The 21,052-nt window shown below is 44.5% G+C and overlaps 1 protein-coding gene across 1 annotated transcript; it reads left to right on the forward strand.

The window, feature by feature from the left end:
• The first annotated feature begins 2,221 nt into the window (after positions 1-2,221).
• Positions 2,222-5,731, forward strand: LOC122403777 (piggyBac transposable element-derived protein 4-like). The gene is given in 3 exon segments (XM_043407509.1): positions 2,222-2,579; positions 3,441-4,608; positions 5,449-5,731. Coding segments are annotated over 3 exon segments (1,809 nt in total).
• Positions 5,732-21,052: the final 15,321 nt, after the last annotated feature.

The following is a 21,052-nucleotide window of genomic DNA, read 5'->3' on the forward strand; positions in this document are numbered from 1 at the left end:
AACAAGGTACTCGATAGGGATAGATATATCGTTGATGACATTCCGGGATTTCAATTAACCAATAAGCCTTTTACTGAAACCTTTAGTCCCGGTCGAATGAGACCATGGTTACAATGCGTTGATCTCGACTCCGAAATTGAGTTTGGGAATTTCGATGGTGTGCATGGTCAAGCCGACTATGAGGTCAGGATGGCCGAAGCTGTAAGCAACCTTTAGGTTTGTAATGAATGAGTGCAGTTACATTATGTGAGAGTTTCGATTAAAGGCATTGCCGACTATGTGTGTGTGTTTCGCGTGAAGTATGCATTTAGAAGTTGTTCATTTTATTAGTTAATCGTTTGTTAATAATAATTTAGTTAGTTACGTTCGAGTCAGCTTTCCGTACAAACCATTGTATTAAGATATTAAAGGGAAAATATCTAAAATATCTTACATCTATTAACCCTTTGCATTCGAGGAATGTTTCGGTACGCAGAAATCCAGTCTGCTTTTCCAGTACAGTTTTTAATAACAAACGGTTACAAATGGTTCTTACCGTATTTCTTTTAATTTTCTGATGATAATTCTTATTTTAATTTTAAAACACTCTGCTGGCGAGAAGCGTCATTCGAGTGCGAAGAGTTAATTTCCTAAAAATTCCGAGATTTTATTCCTTCTTCCTTGGAAACAGCGAATACAAATAATTAATAAATTCGATTTAGTAATTTACGTACTAATTACGTAGTAATTAACGAATTAGGTAACAATTGCAGTGGCAGTATTTTTAATTATTTGTATTCGTTCCTCGATGTATCTTCAACGCGCATCTTGCTACCTACCCGGCGCGGTGGCTCTCCGAGGTCGGACGGCCCTGAGCGCGCGGAAGGCGAGCGCCGTGATTGGTCAGTGTTTTTCGTTAATAATTCAAAAACGAAGCCCCATCCGACATTTTTGCAAAGGAAATTGTTGTTCAGAATTGTCTCAGCTACCCCCCATTTCCGGTTTTTACACTATTTACGGGACACCCTATAGAAAGGGATTTAACACGTCGAATAGCAACGTCTGCGGCACAATGACTGATATCGATAGTCTGGAGATTAAGGATTGCGAGAGAATATCGAAGGAAATTGCAAAAACCAGTGATTCCATTCGCAAGAAACATCAGGCTTTGAAGACTGGCAAGGTGGAGGAAGATATCGCGTTGGAGAGATACTTTAAACCTGTTGTTGAGCCCTTAAAACATATTGTGGAAAATACAACAGCGACAAAAGCTGACATACCATCGCTGACGAGCACGACCGTTGAAGGGAATGAAACATTAACAGATAAACCAAAAATCCAACCGGAAGGGAACATATCACATAAGAGAAATAGAAAACGATTATACATGTCATCGGAAAATTCGCTCGTAACCTCCACACCAGTTCAATCGGAGCGGAAACAACCGAACGTCATGTCAAACGATTTCCCCGGTTCCGCCTACACCAATAAATACATTTCCCGATATACAATCGATCACAACCAATGCTGACTACGTTTACGAAACTTCTGCCGATGAGTCATTTGCAACATCTATTAGGCATGAACTCCAAACATCCGAGGGACAACAAACATTTCGCAACCATTTTGGTCCGTTGGGGCAAAAATACATGCGTGCCATCCTAAGTGGTGATAGGGATACGATCATGGATCATGTGTATGGAGTATACTTTGACAATAGTGGAACGATGCTTGGGGATAAGGCTTTCGATATGGACAAGGATGATAATATAATCATAGATGGTGTAAAATATGGAGGAACTCCCGGTCTTTATGAACTTATTTTCAAGAGAATTTCCGACGATGCCATATACACAGATGCCGATAGACAAAAATACAAAAGTATACTACTGACAACAAATGCTCACAGACGTGGCCATAACGCACAAAATCCTATAATGGGTAACAAGGGATACAAGTATAAACATGTAATTGCGCCGCTACTACCCCGTGTATCTGTCAGTAAGGCAGGGAAAGGCCTGCCGGTTCCGCATGTCATGACGGTAAATGATAACAAGATCGATTACGTGCACTGGGACGATCCCAACGAGCTGGTGGATCGACTCCGTTTGTTGGAAGCGTCGCGTCAGGCGGGTAACAACTCGCATGACCATGAAATTCTATCGATTATCGAGGAACTCCGCGAGGTAGGCCTCATTATAAATTAAACCGCGCACCGATGATGTGCACTGTATGCATTGAGATGCCGATCAACAAATTTGGGGTATCGCTCGAGAAGAGTGGAGCAGTTAGAATGGACTATTACAAATGGAGCGGTATGCTTCGAAATTATATGCGAGACAATGCTCTTTGCGTGGCAGGTGCCGACTTTGATGCAAAATCACGCAAGATACGACGCGTAGCACAACCCGCAGCCGACAGCGATGCTGTCAATAAACTATATGTGGAAAAGAGCATTAAACTTTTGAGAGAGCAGCAGGAAGAATTGGAGAGGAAGCTGATTGTGTGGCAGAGAGATATGCTAATGTTGCAAAACAGTGTTCAAAAGATATCGCAGACATTGAATCCTATCCCGCAGCAGAATTGCGATGGAGAATCATGCGAGACGGTTGAACATGTCCAGAATTATTTTGGGACGATGGGAAGCACATAATACATGTACGCAATAATTATCACTTCATTCGTGTCAAAGATACCTCTGCGATCAAACATGTCGCCATTATCGAAATCCAAAGAGTAAAGAAAACCATAGTCGCAAGAAGCGACAACTTGTTGAGGAATCGCATGCCCCAGCTCGAAGACATTTCCCACGGAGACGCTTCATAGTCCATAGATACGATGATCTGTGGCAAGCTGATGTTGTAGAAATGCGTCCTTACTCGCGATTTAACCGAGGTCACACTATATACTCACCGTCATCGATGTGCTGAGCAAGTATGCATGGGCGGTCCCGCTCAAGACTAAAAGTAGTGTTGAGGTGACTAAAGCATTTGCAAAGGTATTTAGAGATCGATATCCGAAAAATTTGCAAACCGATCAAGGAAACTCTGACAAAGCATGACATTAACCCATTTGCATCCAAGCGCGGAATATTCCGCGAGCCGCGACTGTCTACTATCACCAAGCGCGGAATATTCCGCGAGCCGCGACTGTTTACTATCACCAAGCGCGGAATATTTCGCGAGCCTACGACTGTCAGCTATCACCGAGCGCGGAATATTCCGCGAGCCTATGTTGCTTTCTTTTACCAGTTGCGAAATAGCTTTCAATTGCGACAGACAACGTTTAACCACTTGCGAGAGCGTTTAGGTTCTTTCAGTTCAATATACATCAGTGTATTTTAAAAAAGTTTTACTTTTTCTGTGAAAATCTTTCAAACTGCCGCTGTGAGTAAGTATATTTAAATTTAAGAATGAAAGTTTGGAAAACAATCTTATTTTATAATATAATCTAAACTTTAGTTGCCCCAATGGATTTTGAGTATCCTGATTCGGATTCAAGTATTGAGGTACGACGTCCTAGAAAACGTTGCCGGAGGATTTCGTCAAGTGATGATAGCGAAAATGAACAGTGCGACAGTTGTATAAATGGAGAGTTTGTGTGGAAAGCCGAAAATCATACTCCCATTATACATCGTTTTTCAATTGCGGGTGGTGCAACCGTAAATACACGGGGTCTGTCGAGAAGGGAGGTTTTTGAACTATTTTTTAACAATGAATTAATTACAAAAATAATTACTGAAACAAATTTATATGGCGCAAGCGACGCAGAGTTTATACCTCTTGAAGAGGGCGAATTAAAAGTATTTATTGCCTTAAATATTTTAATGAGTCTGATTTCCAAGCCCACGATTCAAAGCTATTGGTCAACAGATAAAAGTATAGAAACTCCGTATTTTAAGAATATCATGAGCCGTAACCGATTTATTTCTATCTCAAAAAATTTACACTTGTCCAGTACAAATAATCCTAATGACGCACTGACTAAAATTCGAGAAGTTACTGAAATTGTAAAGAAAACTTTCATTCGCATGTATGCCCCAAATAAAAACATTTCCATTGATGAATCACTAATGTCATGTAGAAGTCGTTTACATTATATACAATTTATTCGAACAAAACGTGCGAGATTCGGTGTCAAGTTTTATAAACTCTGTGATTCACAATCGTGATACATACATAATTTCAATATATATACAGGAAAAGATAAAACTGATACAGGATCTGCTGGCAGGAATGTTGTAATCAATTTGTTAAAAGAAAGTCAATTATTGCACAAGGGGTATTGCTTATTCATTGATAACTGGTACAGTTCGCCAACATTATACCGAGAATTATATAATATGAAAACAAATGTATGTGGAACAGCAAGAATAAATAGAAAAGGAATGCCTCCAGAATTAAAATCACACCTACTACAAAAGGGTGAAGCTGTTATATTTAGTACAAAAGAGATGGCGGCGATAAAGTGGAAGGACAAGAAAGATGTCGTTATGCTAACTACTATGCACGATTTACATTTTGCTGAAACAGGGAAACGAAACCGATATACTGGAGAAAAGAGTTTAAAACCAACCGCAGTAATAGATTACAATAAATATATGGGTGGAGTTGATGTTGGCGACCAGATGTTAAGCAAATTTCACACTATGCGAAGATGTAAAAAAGCCTATAAAAAAATATTTTTTTATTTTATTGACATGATGTTGCTGAACAGTTATGTAATTTTTAAAAATCATAAGAAAGATCGAGCGTTTCATGTGTTTAAACAGTTATTAGCTGAAGAAATTATTGATAAATATTTACCCAACATAAATGTAAATAAGGCATCTGTCAATGATTCCATTACGCGATTTACTGGCAGGCATTTTCCTGTACGGATACCTGCAACTCCAGTAAAGGGAAATAGAACTTCAAAACGATGCGTTGTATGCTTAAGTAAGTCAATTCGAAGGGAGACGGTCTTTAAATGCGATGTTTGTGATAAAGCATTATGTATTGACCACTTTAAAGAATTTCACGAAAATTAATTTATTTAAATGTTCATTTTAACTTAAATAAATTTATTTTTTTTATAAAAAAATATTTGTTTTTCCTTTTGTGTAAAAAAATGTAAAATGCGATATTTGCGATATAACACTGTGTATCAATCGTTTAAAAAGTACATTCTTAATAAACTCGATGAATAATTTCGATGCCCGTTACTGCACATACGATCGACCGCGCGTGGTGATACAAGTCAGTCGTCAGTTGAACGTCGCTGATGTTTCAATGCGGAAGCTTAAGTAGAGCGATGATGCAAATGGGTTAATCATTATTCAACGTATTCGGTGATGAAGGCCTCCGTCGTAGAATGTTTCAATCGAACCTTGAAGAACAATATGTGGAAACTGTTTACTCTCAATGGAACCTATAAATGGACCGATGCGCTACCGCGTCTACTTGAAGAGTATAATGCACTAAAACATAGAACCATCGGAATGCGTCCTTGCGATGTTACCCCTGCGATCGCTGATAAGCTGCTTGCCACCGTATACAACAACATAAAGATCGCTGCTCCAGCGAAATTCAAGTTGGGCGAGTTTGTGCGCGTGAGCAAATTTAAAACCATCTTCGATAAAGGCTATACGCCGAATTGGTCAACGGAGGTGTTCAAGATAGCCAAAGTACAGGCAACTAATCCCGCAACGTATCTGCTCCTCGATTCGTGTGGAAAACCTGTTGCCGGAGGATTCTACGAACACGAGCTGTAGCGTGTCACCGATCCTGATGTGCATCTAGTGGAAAAAGTGTTGCGTAGGAAGGGAGATAAGGTATATGTTAAGTGGCTAGGGTTTGATAAATCACACAATTCTTGGATAAATAAAAATTATGTATTGTAACATAATAATACATGATTCAATAAATACAATGATACATATTGATGTGAGCAATTTTATTTTTTACACAATAATTCCACTATTTGTAAGAAGGAGTTAATAAATAAAATAATGTCGATTTACAACGGTATCCCATAATGTCCCCAGGGCAGAGTGTCGGTCGAATCGGGTACGATATACCTCTTGTCATCGTGTGGACTTAGATCGATTTTGGCTTCCGAAATGGTGTACACATTGTGCAATTTCGACCGTATACATGATTGCCTGCGAACCATTTCGATCTCCTTGTGCAAACACTCCGCGTAGTCGTCGAAAGTTATCATCCTAGTTATGACGTTGCTCTTGACGCCTTTCGCCTTTTTCGTATCTTTTATGCTATCTACGCGGAGTGCATACATTTTCGCTCTAAGACCTACGAATTCGGTCATTATCGCACCGTTATTTTCGTCCTTCATCAGCCCTGGGACCTTCTTATTTACATTCGGCATATTATGTGCATTGTCAATAGGATAATCGCTTGTGCCGAACCTATCGATATTCCGCTTCATGGTTTCGTAGATATACTCGCATTGAATGTGATATATGAGGCTATCGGTGTCTGTGTATAGAATTTGACAATTTTGGCCATAAAGTGGAGACATATACTCGTGGTGAAATTCATACAAACAAATTTTGGATATGTCCAAAATGCACATGCCCACGTATATCGGTTTGTTGAATTTCACCTCGAGTTTTCGCAATTCAACAGCTATTAAATTTTCCGAAAAAACACTTCTGCTGTGGAAATTCGGTTTCGCGATCATTGCCTGGGCGCCATATCGCCCTTCCCAACGTGTCAAAAGTTTTACATCCACATGATTTCGTACATTTTCCATTGTTTTACCGAATACTGCATTGTTCATCAATTTATACAAATTTTTTTCAAAATCGTTTTTCGCGTTTGTTCTAAACCGTGTATTGAGTTCGATGTAATCGCGGAGCCAGGGGGATTGAGCGAATTGTAGGATACGATGTATCTTTGTAATACGAAAATCGTGTTGTGTACACTGTTGCAGGTTGCGGTAATGTATAACGTAACGCTGCTTATCGTATACCGTCGCGAGTAATTTGTCCTGTCTGCTGCCAGATGGTTTGGCACGCGTCGGACAGAACGGCAGATCGGCATGAGCATCATGCAGACGTTGCGGATATTCTAGATCTACTTCGAGAATGTATCCCGTGTGCGAATCGACAGCGATTGAAGACACATCAAAATTTTCAACTTCTTTGACCCATTGAAAATCTGCATATGGCAGGGGCTGGCACATTGCCCAACCATACAAATTGTGTACGTCAAAGTACATCAAGTACGATGACTGTTCCGATGCGTCGTAGGATTGCATGTACTTGTTATTGGCTTGTGCGTATCTTCCTGAACATTGACTTAAGCCCCCGCGTATACCGCGTTCGATAAACGTGACCATATCGATGTCTGTGAGCAATTCGAATGTAATTTTGGTATGTTTTAGCATTGCATCCCATGTGAAACCAGGTAGAGTATAGTAATGCGCTGAATCTAATCCGTAGCTCTTGATACAACTTTCGCGAAAATTTTCAAAAATATCTGCCAATAACAAGACATCAGTTTTCAAATACAAATCGCTGTATTCGCCCAAGGTTCTAATCTCGAAACGCTGCCAGACTGTCTCGGCGTGTGCGTAATCGGTCTCTGGTACAGTCTCACCCGTTAATGAACTGTAGAAAGACTCGCGTGGCGGTAAGCATGGATCCAGCAGTTTGTTCGCGCGATCAAGGTATTCATATGGAAATACACCCTTCCGCGTCAATAAATAGAAATCTTCGATGGATAATGTTTCAAATTGAGATCGTAAAATTTTTAATTTATCTGTGCTAAGAAAAGATGCTAATTTGTCGAGACTGGTATTTAAAAATTTGTATGAATCGATGAATCGCAATTTAATACAATTTCGTGAGTCTGATACTTCATCCGTATCTTCGACATTTTTCGTAAATGAAATATACTTTTCTTTAGTAATGGGTAATACAGTAATGTGGCCTTCGAAAGCTGTAGCTATTTCTTCGATAATAAAATGGGAATCGTAGCCGGATAAATTTTGATAAACTATGGGGATATAAACGCATTTTCTATAATTTAGATTGCACTCTGAATGAGCTATGCCTCTAAACTGCCCTGATAGATGGCAATGATCGCGGACTCGTATATCTGTAGCCTCGAGTGATTCTTCACAAATATGACAGTGTGTCGAATTGCGAAATACCGACAACAGCTGAGTTGTTAAATCTAGCTAGCATGGGTGTGTTCTTTGCCAGAATGGGTTTAACAAAATTTGCAAAATTTTTCAACTCTTTGACAAACCATGAAACGCAATCCGCGTCGCGATGGCATCGATACGTCGACAGCGATGCATCGTACGAGCAATGCATATAATAACCAATACTATGTACCTCATGTTTCTGGTACATGCACAATTTGCGGTTCCCCGCATCCTTTTGGGTGTCCACCGTTTTTTGCAGGACACACTCCAGATCGGCATATATTACGAAGGGGAGCCGTTCCTTCCTACCGCGATTGTCGAAACTGAGACATTGACTGTCCTGGCTGGGCAACGGGATGGCGCAGTTGTTTATCTCGCGGCAGTCAATTGTGTGGGTGTCCAACTTCTGGGCAGAGCCAAAATAGTGCATACATCTGCAACACCAAAAAAAAATTTTTTTATTCAATCTTTTTTTCATTGGGAACATTTCATAAATTTCTATACGTACCGGTCACAGAAGTATTTTTTTCTTTTGTGTCTGCTCAACTGCGGGCCCACTAGTCGGGATAAGTCTTTGATCCAGACAAAATGTCCTACATCGCTGCCTCCCTGTTCCGGCGTATAGAGCAGGTTGGCATGTCGATCCCTCTTTTGGCTGGTGAGACGCAGTGGAAAGACTTTTGGTCCATTCTTCTCCATCGAGAAGCTGTAGACGTTTATCGAGATGTTGTTCTGCAGCTCAAATTTTTCAATTTGTTTCAGGGACATTGGGAACTCAATGCCATGGAGATTTAGGACCGATGTATATTGCGGGTATGAACCTGGACGATCAGGATATTTTTTAGCTGGATGTAGAGCTGCAACAACTGCCCACGCGAAACATGTTTTGGCTGAGGATTGTATGTTTATTGTTGCCCTCTTCAGCATGATCTCTCGCGGCAGCTTGAAGTGGCACCCCGCGCGGAGTGGATTATACTTGTTCACGTTAATCGTCAAATTAAGGATTTGTATCAGCGCCCATCCGCTGTCACGTTCCTGGAATTCTTCCAGTGATGCCAGGATGGGTTCAGTGATGTATCGTTGGTACCACTCGTGCAGATCAGATGCGTGAAAGAGTTCGCGGTTTCTGGTGTTGATGCTTTTGCGCGCGCGTTTGCCACCCGCTACAAATTCACCATTAAATACTGTGTACACTTTGAGATTATGCTTCTTCAAAGCGTCTCGCACATGCTCCATCACAATGGTCTCTGCATCCTGGAGGAAGTTGCGCGGTTCGATATAATTCGAATTTAGGACGGCACCAGTTAATACGCGATTATCAAACGGAGTGTCTATTTCGCGCCACAAAAGTCCTCTGCTAGAATGCCCAGCACCTTCGCGTACGAAACGGCCGCGCAACGTATGTTTCAGTCCTTCGAGTCGCGCGATTCGAGCAACCAACGATTGTTGAACGCCGATCGATAATCGCGCGCGTTTCACTTGGCTGTGTTCTTCTAAAGATTCGATACACTCGTTGCACAGTTCTTCCCACGCGAGGTACTCTCCCCGTGAAATCAATCGTTCAGATCGATCCAACAATTGACCTTCTACTCTCGCGAATTCTTCCATGGTTGAAAATGGAATGTAAATGTATCGTATTTTCCATGCAACGTGTTACAACTATTTGAGACTACGCGCAGTTTAGAGCGTGTTTTTATACCACCACGCCCATTTGGTATCTTTGCCAAACTCTATCGGTGTTCCCTCGAATGCATTGCATGCAAAAATGACAATCTGTCCCGTGATTCATGCATACTGATGAATTAGTGTGCAAGATCGTTCAACACAGTCTCTGCTGATTCCGCATAATTCTAAGATTCGACGCTTCCCCAGATATTATATTACATTCAACACGTGTCGAGACTTTTATCCTTGAAGGTGGGGCTCAAATTACATGCAATCGCGCGATATGCTGCGATGTTAAGATTGAAAAAAAACATTATGGAAAAATTGCTAGCTGTAGAATAAAATGTGGTGGGGGGGAAGCAATTGCACCTCTATTTAAGCCGGCTCCCGGACGCTATTCCATCAATCGCTCAGTAGCGTCGCTGAATTCCGACGGAATAAATAGTGCTCTGAAAAAACAATGTGTAGTACCAGTGCCATGGGTCATTCCGTTCCAATCATGCAAGATGATGGTGTATCTCCATGCAAGGAGAATACTTTTAACAGGTAACCTTTCATAATTTTTTTTTCATGAAACATAGGTAATTTTCATGATTATGCTTTTTAGGCCGCGCCAACCATCGCGTGTCATGGTCAGAAGATACGCATTAACATCCACGGGCAGCAAATATTTGGAAATTGGAATCAGCGTAGGACCTACAGCCGATGTAGAAATTCTTCTCGGTGATAATCGTGGGAATCATCTCATAATACCATGGCATACATGGAACTCACTATTCGACAGCTGTACAACCATCGAAGAACGTGCACAATTGCCTGGATCATCATTGATGCGGATTGATGAATTAACGGTGGAATTTTGTCAGATGTTTGATTCGCCGATTGTAAAGATGACAATGGATACTAAGTCGCTGTATTTCAAACCGAATACAGTAGCATTTTTATTTAATCTTGAGCCGTGTGTAAGCTATGTGTATCCGCGGCTCTATCAAACTGCAGAAGATGTGAGGAAAAAATTTTAAACTTTTGTTAACGTGCTGCAACAGAGCGATGCTGTCTCCGAAACATTAGATACACGTTGTGCTGCTAAAATAATACGTGACAGCGAATATTACTGCAAGGATTATCTTGTAGATTGCGAACTGTTAGGATGCGCCATCAATGATATTGTAGTTGATGCTCGTAGGAAAAAATGTAACAATATATTATCATTTAAAACATATATTATTTCTCCAATTTTATTTACCCGTCTTCCACCTTCTCTCCTCGCCACCTAATTCTAAGATGCGACGTTTCAAAAGTATTATATTTCATTCGTATGTTCTTCGTGTCGCCAAATGATGTCATCTCATGCATCTGTCCTAGAGGATGAGGGATTTTAGGTAGGAAGGATCGTATATATTTAAATCGGAGCGTAACCGAATTCACACATGTTCGGGCGCGCGATTATCACGTTGACCAAGGACTGTAGGAGTTTGTGTACCACTACACAATATAGTGATTTTATGGAGAGGTGTGACAATGTGCTAAAACTTATCGAAGTGTTTCAGTGTTCAGACAGTGTAAGCGACAGTAATAAACGTCGGGCACAAGTTATCGTGATACATCTTAATGCAATAAAATTAGAGACGTATTCAAAACTGTCAGAGCTGGAGGCGATTGAGGAGTAGGGGGTGGGAGAGGCGTGTGCACACACACATGCACGCACGCACAACGGGAACAACAACGTGACGCGGTAAGTATATTTCGTGAAGAAAATATGGAGGTGCTCAAGAACGCATTCGTGCCGTTGTCTCTAATGTCTTATATCGTAGTATTTGTGAGGATTCGTGAATATTATATCGGTTATTGTGGGTTCTAGAACTCACCGCCTTCACCTCCCTCGCCATCGCCCCCTCGTACGCCGTCACCGCCATGGATCGACGTGCGTGAGCCGCGGCCGTCGCCTCCATCGCCGCCGCCGTCACGCTGGTTTTTAATTTTTAATATTTTTATTTAATTTAATTTTATATTTTTTCTTTTTATTCTATTTTTTTAATTTTTCATATATATTGTATTTCTATATTCTTATATGTAATAATATATAATTATAAATCCTATTATTTCTCCATTTCCTTACCCATCTTCCTCTTTTTCTCCTCATCAATTTCTATGAACACAGCATAATTCTTTCTATGATTCTCGACTGCGACGCGTTTGACTTCAACAGGTATCATATTTTATTCGTGTGTTATTCACACTGCTAAAATGATGTCATTCGGCGCGGCTGCTTTAGGGGATTCAAATTACATGCGATCGCGCGATACGCTGCGACGTTAAGATTGAAAAAGACATTTTGAAAAATGATTTGCTTCAGAATAAATGCAAATATTGCATATCAATGCTATTTCTCCGATCGATGCGGCATTGATTCGCTGCATATTGATTCGCTATGTAGATCGGTGCGAGGGTGGACCAAGGTTGTCCCTTTCCTCGAAAAAAAATTTCCGGTGGTGGATCGGGGTCTGAAAAAAGTTTTCGGGGATCATTCCCTCCCGCCCTCTGAAAAAAATTCTGACGGTGGGACAGATCAGGTGAGGTCTCCGCGGCGGCTTGGCCTGGACTAATTCCCTCCACGATTGCGGCATCCCCCACTCCGCGGCTCGCGCGCGCACAACCTATTTTCCACTCCGCGCAGGTCCCGCGCCGTAGGTTCCCCGCACCGCACGCTCCCCTCACCCCCCACAGTTAGAACCCGCCTATCTATACTACTGTAGGCGGTAGAAAATCGCGAAAATACGTTTAAAAACATCGACATATCGATGTTTTAAACGTATACATAGGCCAGCCGTTAAGACGCGTGCGAAAGTCACGCACCGGTGTCGACGACACAGGTGATAAACACTGCCGAAAGGCGAGCGACCGCGAGAACGAGAGCGAAAGAGAGAGAGTGTGTGCGTGAGAGAGAGAGAGAATGTAAAGGGCAATAAACGCCGAAATAAGTGTGACAACGAATGTGTGCGAGAATGTGAATATAAGCGAGAAAACGAAGAGAACGGCAGTGCGTATGATACGAGCGAGACGTAAAGAGACAACTCGTGAATAAAATAAACCTGTGTGTGTCGGAATTACGAGGGATAATTTTCTTAACCGATATTCTGAAATCCATATCCCTACAAATTGGGGGCTCGTCAATTTATTTAACGAAATCAGTGGTGAAATTCGGTGTAACAATCTGGATCTGAGATCTAATCCAAATATGGAGCAATACAGTGAGTTTACGGTGCAACAACTAAAAGATAAATTGCGAGAGTTAGGACAGCCTACTGTGGGCCCAAAAATAGAGCTTGTGGCCAGGCTTATGAACATCGATACAGAAGGGCTGGCAGCACCCGCACCCGAGGTCGTACAGGTACCGACGGCGGCGGACTATCGAGGAGAGGACGAGAGAAGAACCGAGTGGATGCAACGCGAAATGGAGATGTTTCGAAGGGAACGCGACATGATGCAGAAGGAACTGGAAATAGCGAGACGAGAAATCGAGGTGATGCAGCAAATGCAGCAGTTGCACTTGGCGGCAAATTCAGCTCGACCAGCGATGGAGGAAGTAAGGCTGCGTCAAGATATCCTGCAGACATCGACGTCCGAAGAAACCCATCGAACACGGATAAGCGTAACGGTGATCGCCGAGTTGCTAAGCCATTTCGACGGTAACGGGCCCTACGAGCATTGGGAACGGCAATTCGAGCTATTACGAGGTGCGCATCAACTAACAAATTGTGAAGCGATGGTTTTGCTGGGATCGCGGCTAAGGGGGAAAGCAATGGAGTGGTTTCATTCCAGACCAGAATACGTCACGATGCCCGTAGACGAGTTATTAAAGGAAATGCGAGGGATGTTTCACCACCTCCCGAGTAGAGTGACCAGGAAAAGAGAATTCGAGCAGCGACATTGGAGACACGGTGAGCGTTTCAGCGATTATTACCACCAAAAGTTGATTCTAGGGAACCGTGTACCCATCGACGAAGACGAAATTATCGAGTACCTTCTTGAGGGAATTCCGGATCTAACCCTACGGAACCAAGCCCGCATCGAAAGGTTCAGGACGAAGGCCGACCTTTTCGCTGCATTCGAGAAGGTGGTGCTACCGCCGAAAGTCGATGCCAGTCGAACTTCGAGGAAAACTCCGGGGGCAGACGGGTGCGTGGAACAGCAGCAGATCATCGAGAGGTGCCACAACTGCGGAGGAAGAGGCCATCGAGCAGCCGAATGCCCAGCAAAGGACAGAGGGGCGAAGTGCTTTCACTGCCGCGAGTTTGGACACATCGCGTCCAGATGCCCACGGAAGACGTCAGCCGCAGTGGACAGCCACTCTACCGAAGCGACTACGAAAGGGAAGTACATTAAGCCCGTAATAATAAACAAGTCAGAAATGACTGCTCTCATCGATACCGGGAGCGATGTAACGCTGATGCGAGCTGACGCGTACGATAGAATAGGCGCGCCGCGTATAGAGTACAACCAAGTAAGCTTCGACGGTATAGGCTCGGTCTCGAACAAAACTTTAGGAGGGTTCACAACCACCATCGAGATCGACGGGTCGCTGTACACTATTATGGCACACGTCGTGCCCGAATCGCTCATGCGGCATAGCCTTTTGCTGGGGGCTGACTTCCTAAATAACGTACAATTAACCATCAAGCACGGGCGGGTCGAGATCCAACAACTGAGCAGAGTTCAGCCGTCGGAAAGCGATCTGCCCGAAGTATTGCAAATAAACGTGTGCGAAGAAGCAAGACGAGTGGACGTATCCCACATAAAAAATTCAGAGACCGCGAAACGTGTGATGTCTATGGTGGATGGTTACGAGCCAAAGAAAATACGCGAGGTAGGGGTCGAAATGACAATTATCTTAAAAGACGAAGAACCCGTGTATCAGCGAGCCAGGCGTCTATCCGCGGTAGAACGAGACGAGGTAAATATGCATATACGAGAGTGGCTACGCGACGGGATTATTCAACCCTCGTTGTCAGATTTTGCGAGTCCGGTGGTTCTAGTGCGGAAGAAGGACGGGTCGTCACGACTATGCATCGATTACAGGCAACTAAATCGGAAAATTATCAAGGATCGCTATCCGCTCCCTTTAATAGATGATCAGCTGGACGCGTTGCAAGGCGCGAAGGTTTATAGCACGCTGGATTTAAAAAATGGATTTTTCCATGTCGCGATAAAGCCCGAGAGTAGAAAGTACACGGCGTTCATCGTACCGGATGGACAATACGAGTTTCTAAGAGTGCCCTTCGGTCTTTGCAACTCGCCGGCTCTGTTTCAAAAGTTCATCAATACCGCGTTCCGAGCCCTAATCAATGAGAAAGTAATGCTAACGTATCTAGATGATCTAATCGTTCCGTCAGTAGACCTAGAGTCCGGCCTTGAAAACTTGTACAGGGTATTAAAAACAGCGAGTGAGGTAGGTCTAGTGATCAACTGGAAGAAATGCCAGTTGTTACAAACGAAGGTAGAATTTCTGGGCTATCTAATTGAAAATCAGACCGTGCGACCGTCCGAGCTAAAAACCAGGGCAGTAGCCGCGTTCCGTAGGCCGACCTCCACGCGCGAAGTTCAGAGTTTCCTAGGATTAACAGGATACTTCAGGAAATTTGTTAGCCATTACTCGTTAATCGCCAAACCACTCACCGACCTTCTGAAGTCATGCGAGAAATTTCGATTCGAAAGCGAGCACGTGCTGGCATTCGAGCAATTGAAACAAGTATTGACCAATAAACCCGTATTAAAATTGTACAGAGTAGGCGCCGAGACCGAGCTCCATACGGACGCGTCGAAATTCGGGTTCGCAGGCATTCTATTGCAGCGCGATAGCGTTGACGGGGCGCTACACCCCGTGTATTACGCGAGCGGTAAAACAAGCTCTGCCGAAGCCAACTACACCAGCTATGAATTAGAATGTTTGGCGATTATTAAGTCCCTTCGAAAGTTCCGCGTATATCTGCTGGGCGTACCGTTCAAAATTGTGACAGATTGCCGCGCGTTCGCCCTAACAATGCGAAAAAGGGACCTTTGCGTACGTGTGGCACGATGGGCGTTGTTGCTCGAAGAGTTCCAGTACACGATTGAGCACCGTTCGGGAAACAGTATGCGACACGTAGATGCACTTAGCCGCTATCCTCTGCCCGAATGCATGTTGATCAAAGAAAGCGACGATAGTATAGGCGCGCGTTTAAAGAAAGCCCAAGCGTCGGACGAGAGCATCCGTAAACTACTCGATGCAATAAAAGAAAAACCAATCGATGGATATTGTGTGCAAGGCGATTTGTTATTTAAGTCTGTGGATGACGACTATAAATTAGTCGTACCGCGGTCAATGCAAACTAGCGTAGTCAGGAGAGCTCACGAGGTTGGCCATTTCGCTGTCGGAAAAACGGAGGCGATCGTCAAACGAGACTATTGGTTTGCGCACATGAAACCAAAAATTGAAAGGGTAATAGAAAATTGCGTTAGCTGTATCCTCGCGGAACGGAAGCACGGGAAAGGGGAAGGCTTTCTGCACCCGATACAAAAAGGCGAAACCCCACTGGATACGTTTCATGTGGATCACGTGGGGCCGCTTACGTCAACTAAAAAGAGTTACAAACACATTTTCCTGGTCGTTGACGGTTTTGCCAAATTCGTATGGCTATACGCGACCAAAAGCACAACGTCGGCCGAAGCAATAGATAGGCTTAGAAAGCAGTCCGCAGTATTCGGGAACCCGCGTCGCATTGTATCCGATCGCGGTACGGCCTTTACCTCCGGGGAATTCAAAAATTATTGCGCAACAGAGGGGATAGAGCATATAGCAATCACCACCGGAATGCCGCGGAGTAATGGGCAAGTAGAGAGGATAAATCGGATCCTAATACCCATCCTAACAAAACTCGCAGTTCCCCGCCCTGACGAATGGTATAAGCATCTCGATCGTTGTCAGAAGTTTTTAAACGCTACGGTTAGTCGAAGCACGGGAATGACTCCATTTCGGGTAATGTTTGGGGTTGATATGCGGCTACAAAATGACCTACCCCTAAGACAACTCCTAGAACGCGAGTGGACCACCCTGTTTGACGAAGACAGATGCGAGTTACGGGATTGCGCTAAGGAAAAGATCGCGGAAGTACAACGGGAGAATAGAAATAGTTTTAATAAGCGTCGAAAAATCGCGAGAAACTATGTAATCGGCGATTTAGTGGCGATTAAGAGGACTCAGCAAGGGCCGGGGGCAAAATTGTCAGCCAAATATTATGGTCCGTATCGTATAATGAGAGCGTTGCGAAATGAGCGATATGTCGTAAAAAAAGTAGGCAATCACGACGGCCCAGGAGAAACCAGCACAGCAGCAGAGTATATGAAAGTCTGGGTCCACGAATCAGACTCTGACCGAAGCGACGAAGAAAACGCGGAAAATGTCTGAGGCCAGACATCGCTGCAGGACGGCCGAGTGTAGGCGGTAGAAAATCGCGAAAATACGTTTAAAAACATCGACATATCGATGTTTTAAACGTATACATAGGCCAGCCGTTAAGACGCGTGCGAAAGTCACGCACCGGTGTCGACGACACAGGTGATAAACACTGCCGAAAGGCGAGCGACCGCGAGAACGAGAGCGAAAGAGAGAGAGTGTGTGCGTGAGAGAGAGAGAGAATGTAAAGGGCAATAAACGCCGAAATAAGTGTGACAACGAATGTGTGCGAGAATGTGAATATAAGCGAGAAAACGAAGAGAACGGCAGTGCGTATGATACGAGCGAGACGTAAAGAGACAACTCGTGAATAAAATAAACCTGTGTGTGTCGGAATTACGAGGGATAATTTTCTTAACCGATATTCTGAAATCCATATCCCTACACTACTGAGTACTGACACCCTTCGACTATTTATACGCATGCTTCAGTTGTATGATGGCAGGCTCGACGACACAGGCGACTGTGTCTTTGACCAACGTGAAGTTCCCGGATACGATCCGGAACTTGGCCGGTTGGTGGACCCAACCGCTACCAGAAGTAGGCAGTTCGGTCGGTTATTTAGACCAGACACTTGGAGGTACCGATACCGCATCCAAAGCGGGCTGCCGAGGACAATCATATACATCGTGGGCATCGTTGTCTCGATCGTATGTTACTGGTTTTACCTACGACGTCGCACAACCAGACCGCCGAGTGCGGGTTCAACGAGACGTGAACGAGGACTGGGGGGACATACCAACACCACAGGAGCTGGCGACGATGGACAAGCCGAGCCGAATTGGCATCAGGGAGGGGAGGATGAGATTCGTGCGAGCGTTGGGATACGCGACAACGGAGACGAGATACCGACAACACCGTCTCAGAGCTCGGAGAGCACCCGCACCGGCGGAACAGAACTATCAGGGTCAGGTGAATGTCTTGGGTGATAACGCGGTACCAGCTCCTCCGCCCCAACCTGCGGCGGAACCATCATTCGTGTACTCGGACATGGTTCCCGTGAGATCTGTCTCCATATCCCACACTCGAGGATTGTTCGAAATGGGCGTCGAAACTCCATACTTGAACTCCTACATGCAGTTCTTGAGTCGTTTAGTCGATCCTGCAAACACCGGGGTTCTTGGCGCAACTGTACGTGGTCCCAACGTACGCGATGCTTTGTCGATAACCAGCTTAGTCAAAGCGATGAGCCAGCGTCCAAATACAATACTCGAGCACGCTCCGCTTGTAAGATCGGCGTGTATGGCATTATCTGTCAACCCATCTGTTAGTTTTCTACTTAGCTTTAAGCCTTTACAAAAATCAATCTTACTTCCTTGATACACGGAGATGCCGTTTCTCCTTCATCTGTTTATATGAGAAAGGAGATAACGCACCTGTTTCGAGCCGGAGCATTCTCCAACTTCGGTCGATGGCAAGACAAGTTATTATTTCCGGCCATATAAATTCACAGCCCAAGTGCATGCATCTTGAGCAAACAAATTCGTGCCTACGCATAAGCAAATTCCATTAGACACGCCACTTCTTAGCAAGGCGACGGTTTAAGGCCCTTCAGATAACGAGACGCCATAAAACAATAAATCAGTTTCGAACCGGGAACAGTCCTCGCGCCAAGCGAGAGGGTTCTTTAGGTAAACAGGGTCCTATTGAAATCGGGACACTCGGCCCAAACCGAGGCCTCCCACATGGTACACTGGCCAACTACTTTACGAGCTGTCAAGGAGTGTCTCGAGTTACCAAACTCAGACGACTTTCCTCGCCAACAACAGGAACAGTTCCTTGCAGTCAAGGGCCAATATATCTTTCCTCAAAGAAGTTCCTCTCCTTAGCTACAATCTGTTTACCAGCCGATGCACATGTCCATGACTCCAATACATTCCGGCTGACAAAGGCCCTCGGTCGCACACACCGAGCAACCAATTAGATGCATTGGTCTTTAGGCCAAACCCATCAACAGACCAAATCACACCAGTGATTGGACCTCCAGATTCTTTCCAAAACTTAGTCGATCTTGGCATGCAGGGGGAGGTCTCGATAATCCAATCGGTGTGCTCTAACGCGGCAGCGACCCCTGAGTGGTCCCCGTTGTTAGACACAGCCGCAACTCGGCCACCCTCCCTAAGATCGACGGACCCAAATCACCCCAGTGATTGGGCCTATCTATCAGTTACCACCTTTTGGCAATCTTGGCATGCAGGGGGAGGTCTCGATAGTCCAATCGGTGTGCTCTAGCGCGGCAGCGACCCCTGAGTGGTCCCCGTTGTTAGACACAGCCGCAACTCGACCACCCCCCCAAGATTGCATGTTGACCGGTGGGACAAATCTCGTCTAGTCTACCAAAGGATCTCTCTCGTGAAACACATAGCGAACAGACGAACCATCGTCATCAAGCGTCCTAGTTTCAATCGTGAGAGATCGACCACAGACGCGAGACTGTCCCACATCTATCTCTGATCCAGAAACATCAAAAAACAACCTTATCCTCTCCATCACCCTATCAGGTCGTGGAGACGCACTCGAGTCGTGGAGAGAAGATTTACAACCTTCGACGATCCGATCGGCCAACGTGACGGTCACTCCACCCTCAGTGCTGAACATTTTGGTCCTTCGAGCCGGATTCGAACAGTGATCCGTGGTTTCACGAGTTAGTGAACGAACTTAGTGTACGAACGTAGTGTCCAGACTCAGTGTACGAACCCAGTGCATGGACTCAGTGTGAGAACACAGTGAACTGTGACAAATAGGATTAAGTACAAGAGAGGTGTAGTAGTTATTAAAAAACACAGTGTGTGACCACGCAGACCACTGCGTCCAGGCTGGATTATTGAGTGCAACAAGCTCTTCATAACGGGCACACACCAGACGGTCTGGAGGATCTGTCAAAGGCTTGAGCACCGGGGCAACCAACATTCAACAGAAAGTCCGCTTCGACAAGGTAAGCTCGTTTAATTGTTTCGCCAATTCCCTCGATATCCTTCGCACAGCATCACAATGCCGAATCCGTCGGGGTCAAACCTCGCGCAGTCTGTACCACACAGCATCAGCACATTACGTCGCAAACGCGGTAACATTATCGGACATATTACGTCGCTTACGAGTTTTCTCGACGACTACGAAACGTCAGCTCATCGCGATACTTTTCTGCTGCAAACGCATCTGAACGGTTTGATCGAGGCATGGAAACGGTTCGACGAAATTCAGTTCACCATCGAAGAGCTCGACGAGTCCGAAGGGGCGCGACGCTTTGAAATTCAAGGCAATTATTATGCCGCGGTAGCACGGGCAAATCGGCTCATTCAAGGCGACCAGCCGTCGGGTCCTACAACCCGTGGCACGGCCGCGTCACCCGCGTCAACCGTTACGGCCCCGATGGCCATAAAACTACCTGAAATGCGGTTACCGACCTTCGACGGGACCATTGACAAGTGGGCCTCGTTCTTCGACCTATTCTCATCAATGATTGACCGGAACGAAAACCTGTCTCCGGTACAGAAACTCCAGTATTTACGATCGACCCTTTCCGGAAAGGCAGCCGCGTGCATACAAGCACTTAGCACCACCGATGCAAACTACCTTAGTGCAATTGAACTTTTGAAGGAGAAATTTGATTGCACTAGACGGACCATTATCGGGCATTGCGACGCATTGTTAAACATCCCGAGACTCGTAAAGGATTCCGCAGAAGCTCTCGGTGACCTCGTAGATTCGGTTAATCAACATCTTCGCGCATTGAACAATTTGGGTGAAAACGTCGCATCCTGG

Source organism: Colletes gigas, unplaced genomic scaffold (assembly GCF_013123115.1).
Source record: "Colletes gigas isolate AHSC1104 unplaced genomic scaffold, ASM1312311v1 Colletes_gigas_Sc00073, whole genome shotgun sequence".
Classification (NCBI taxonomy): domain Eukaryota; kingdom Metazoa; phylum Arthropoda; class Insecta; order Hymenoptera; family Colletidae; genus Colletes; species Colletes gigas.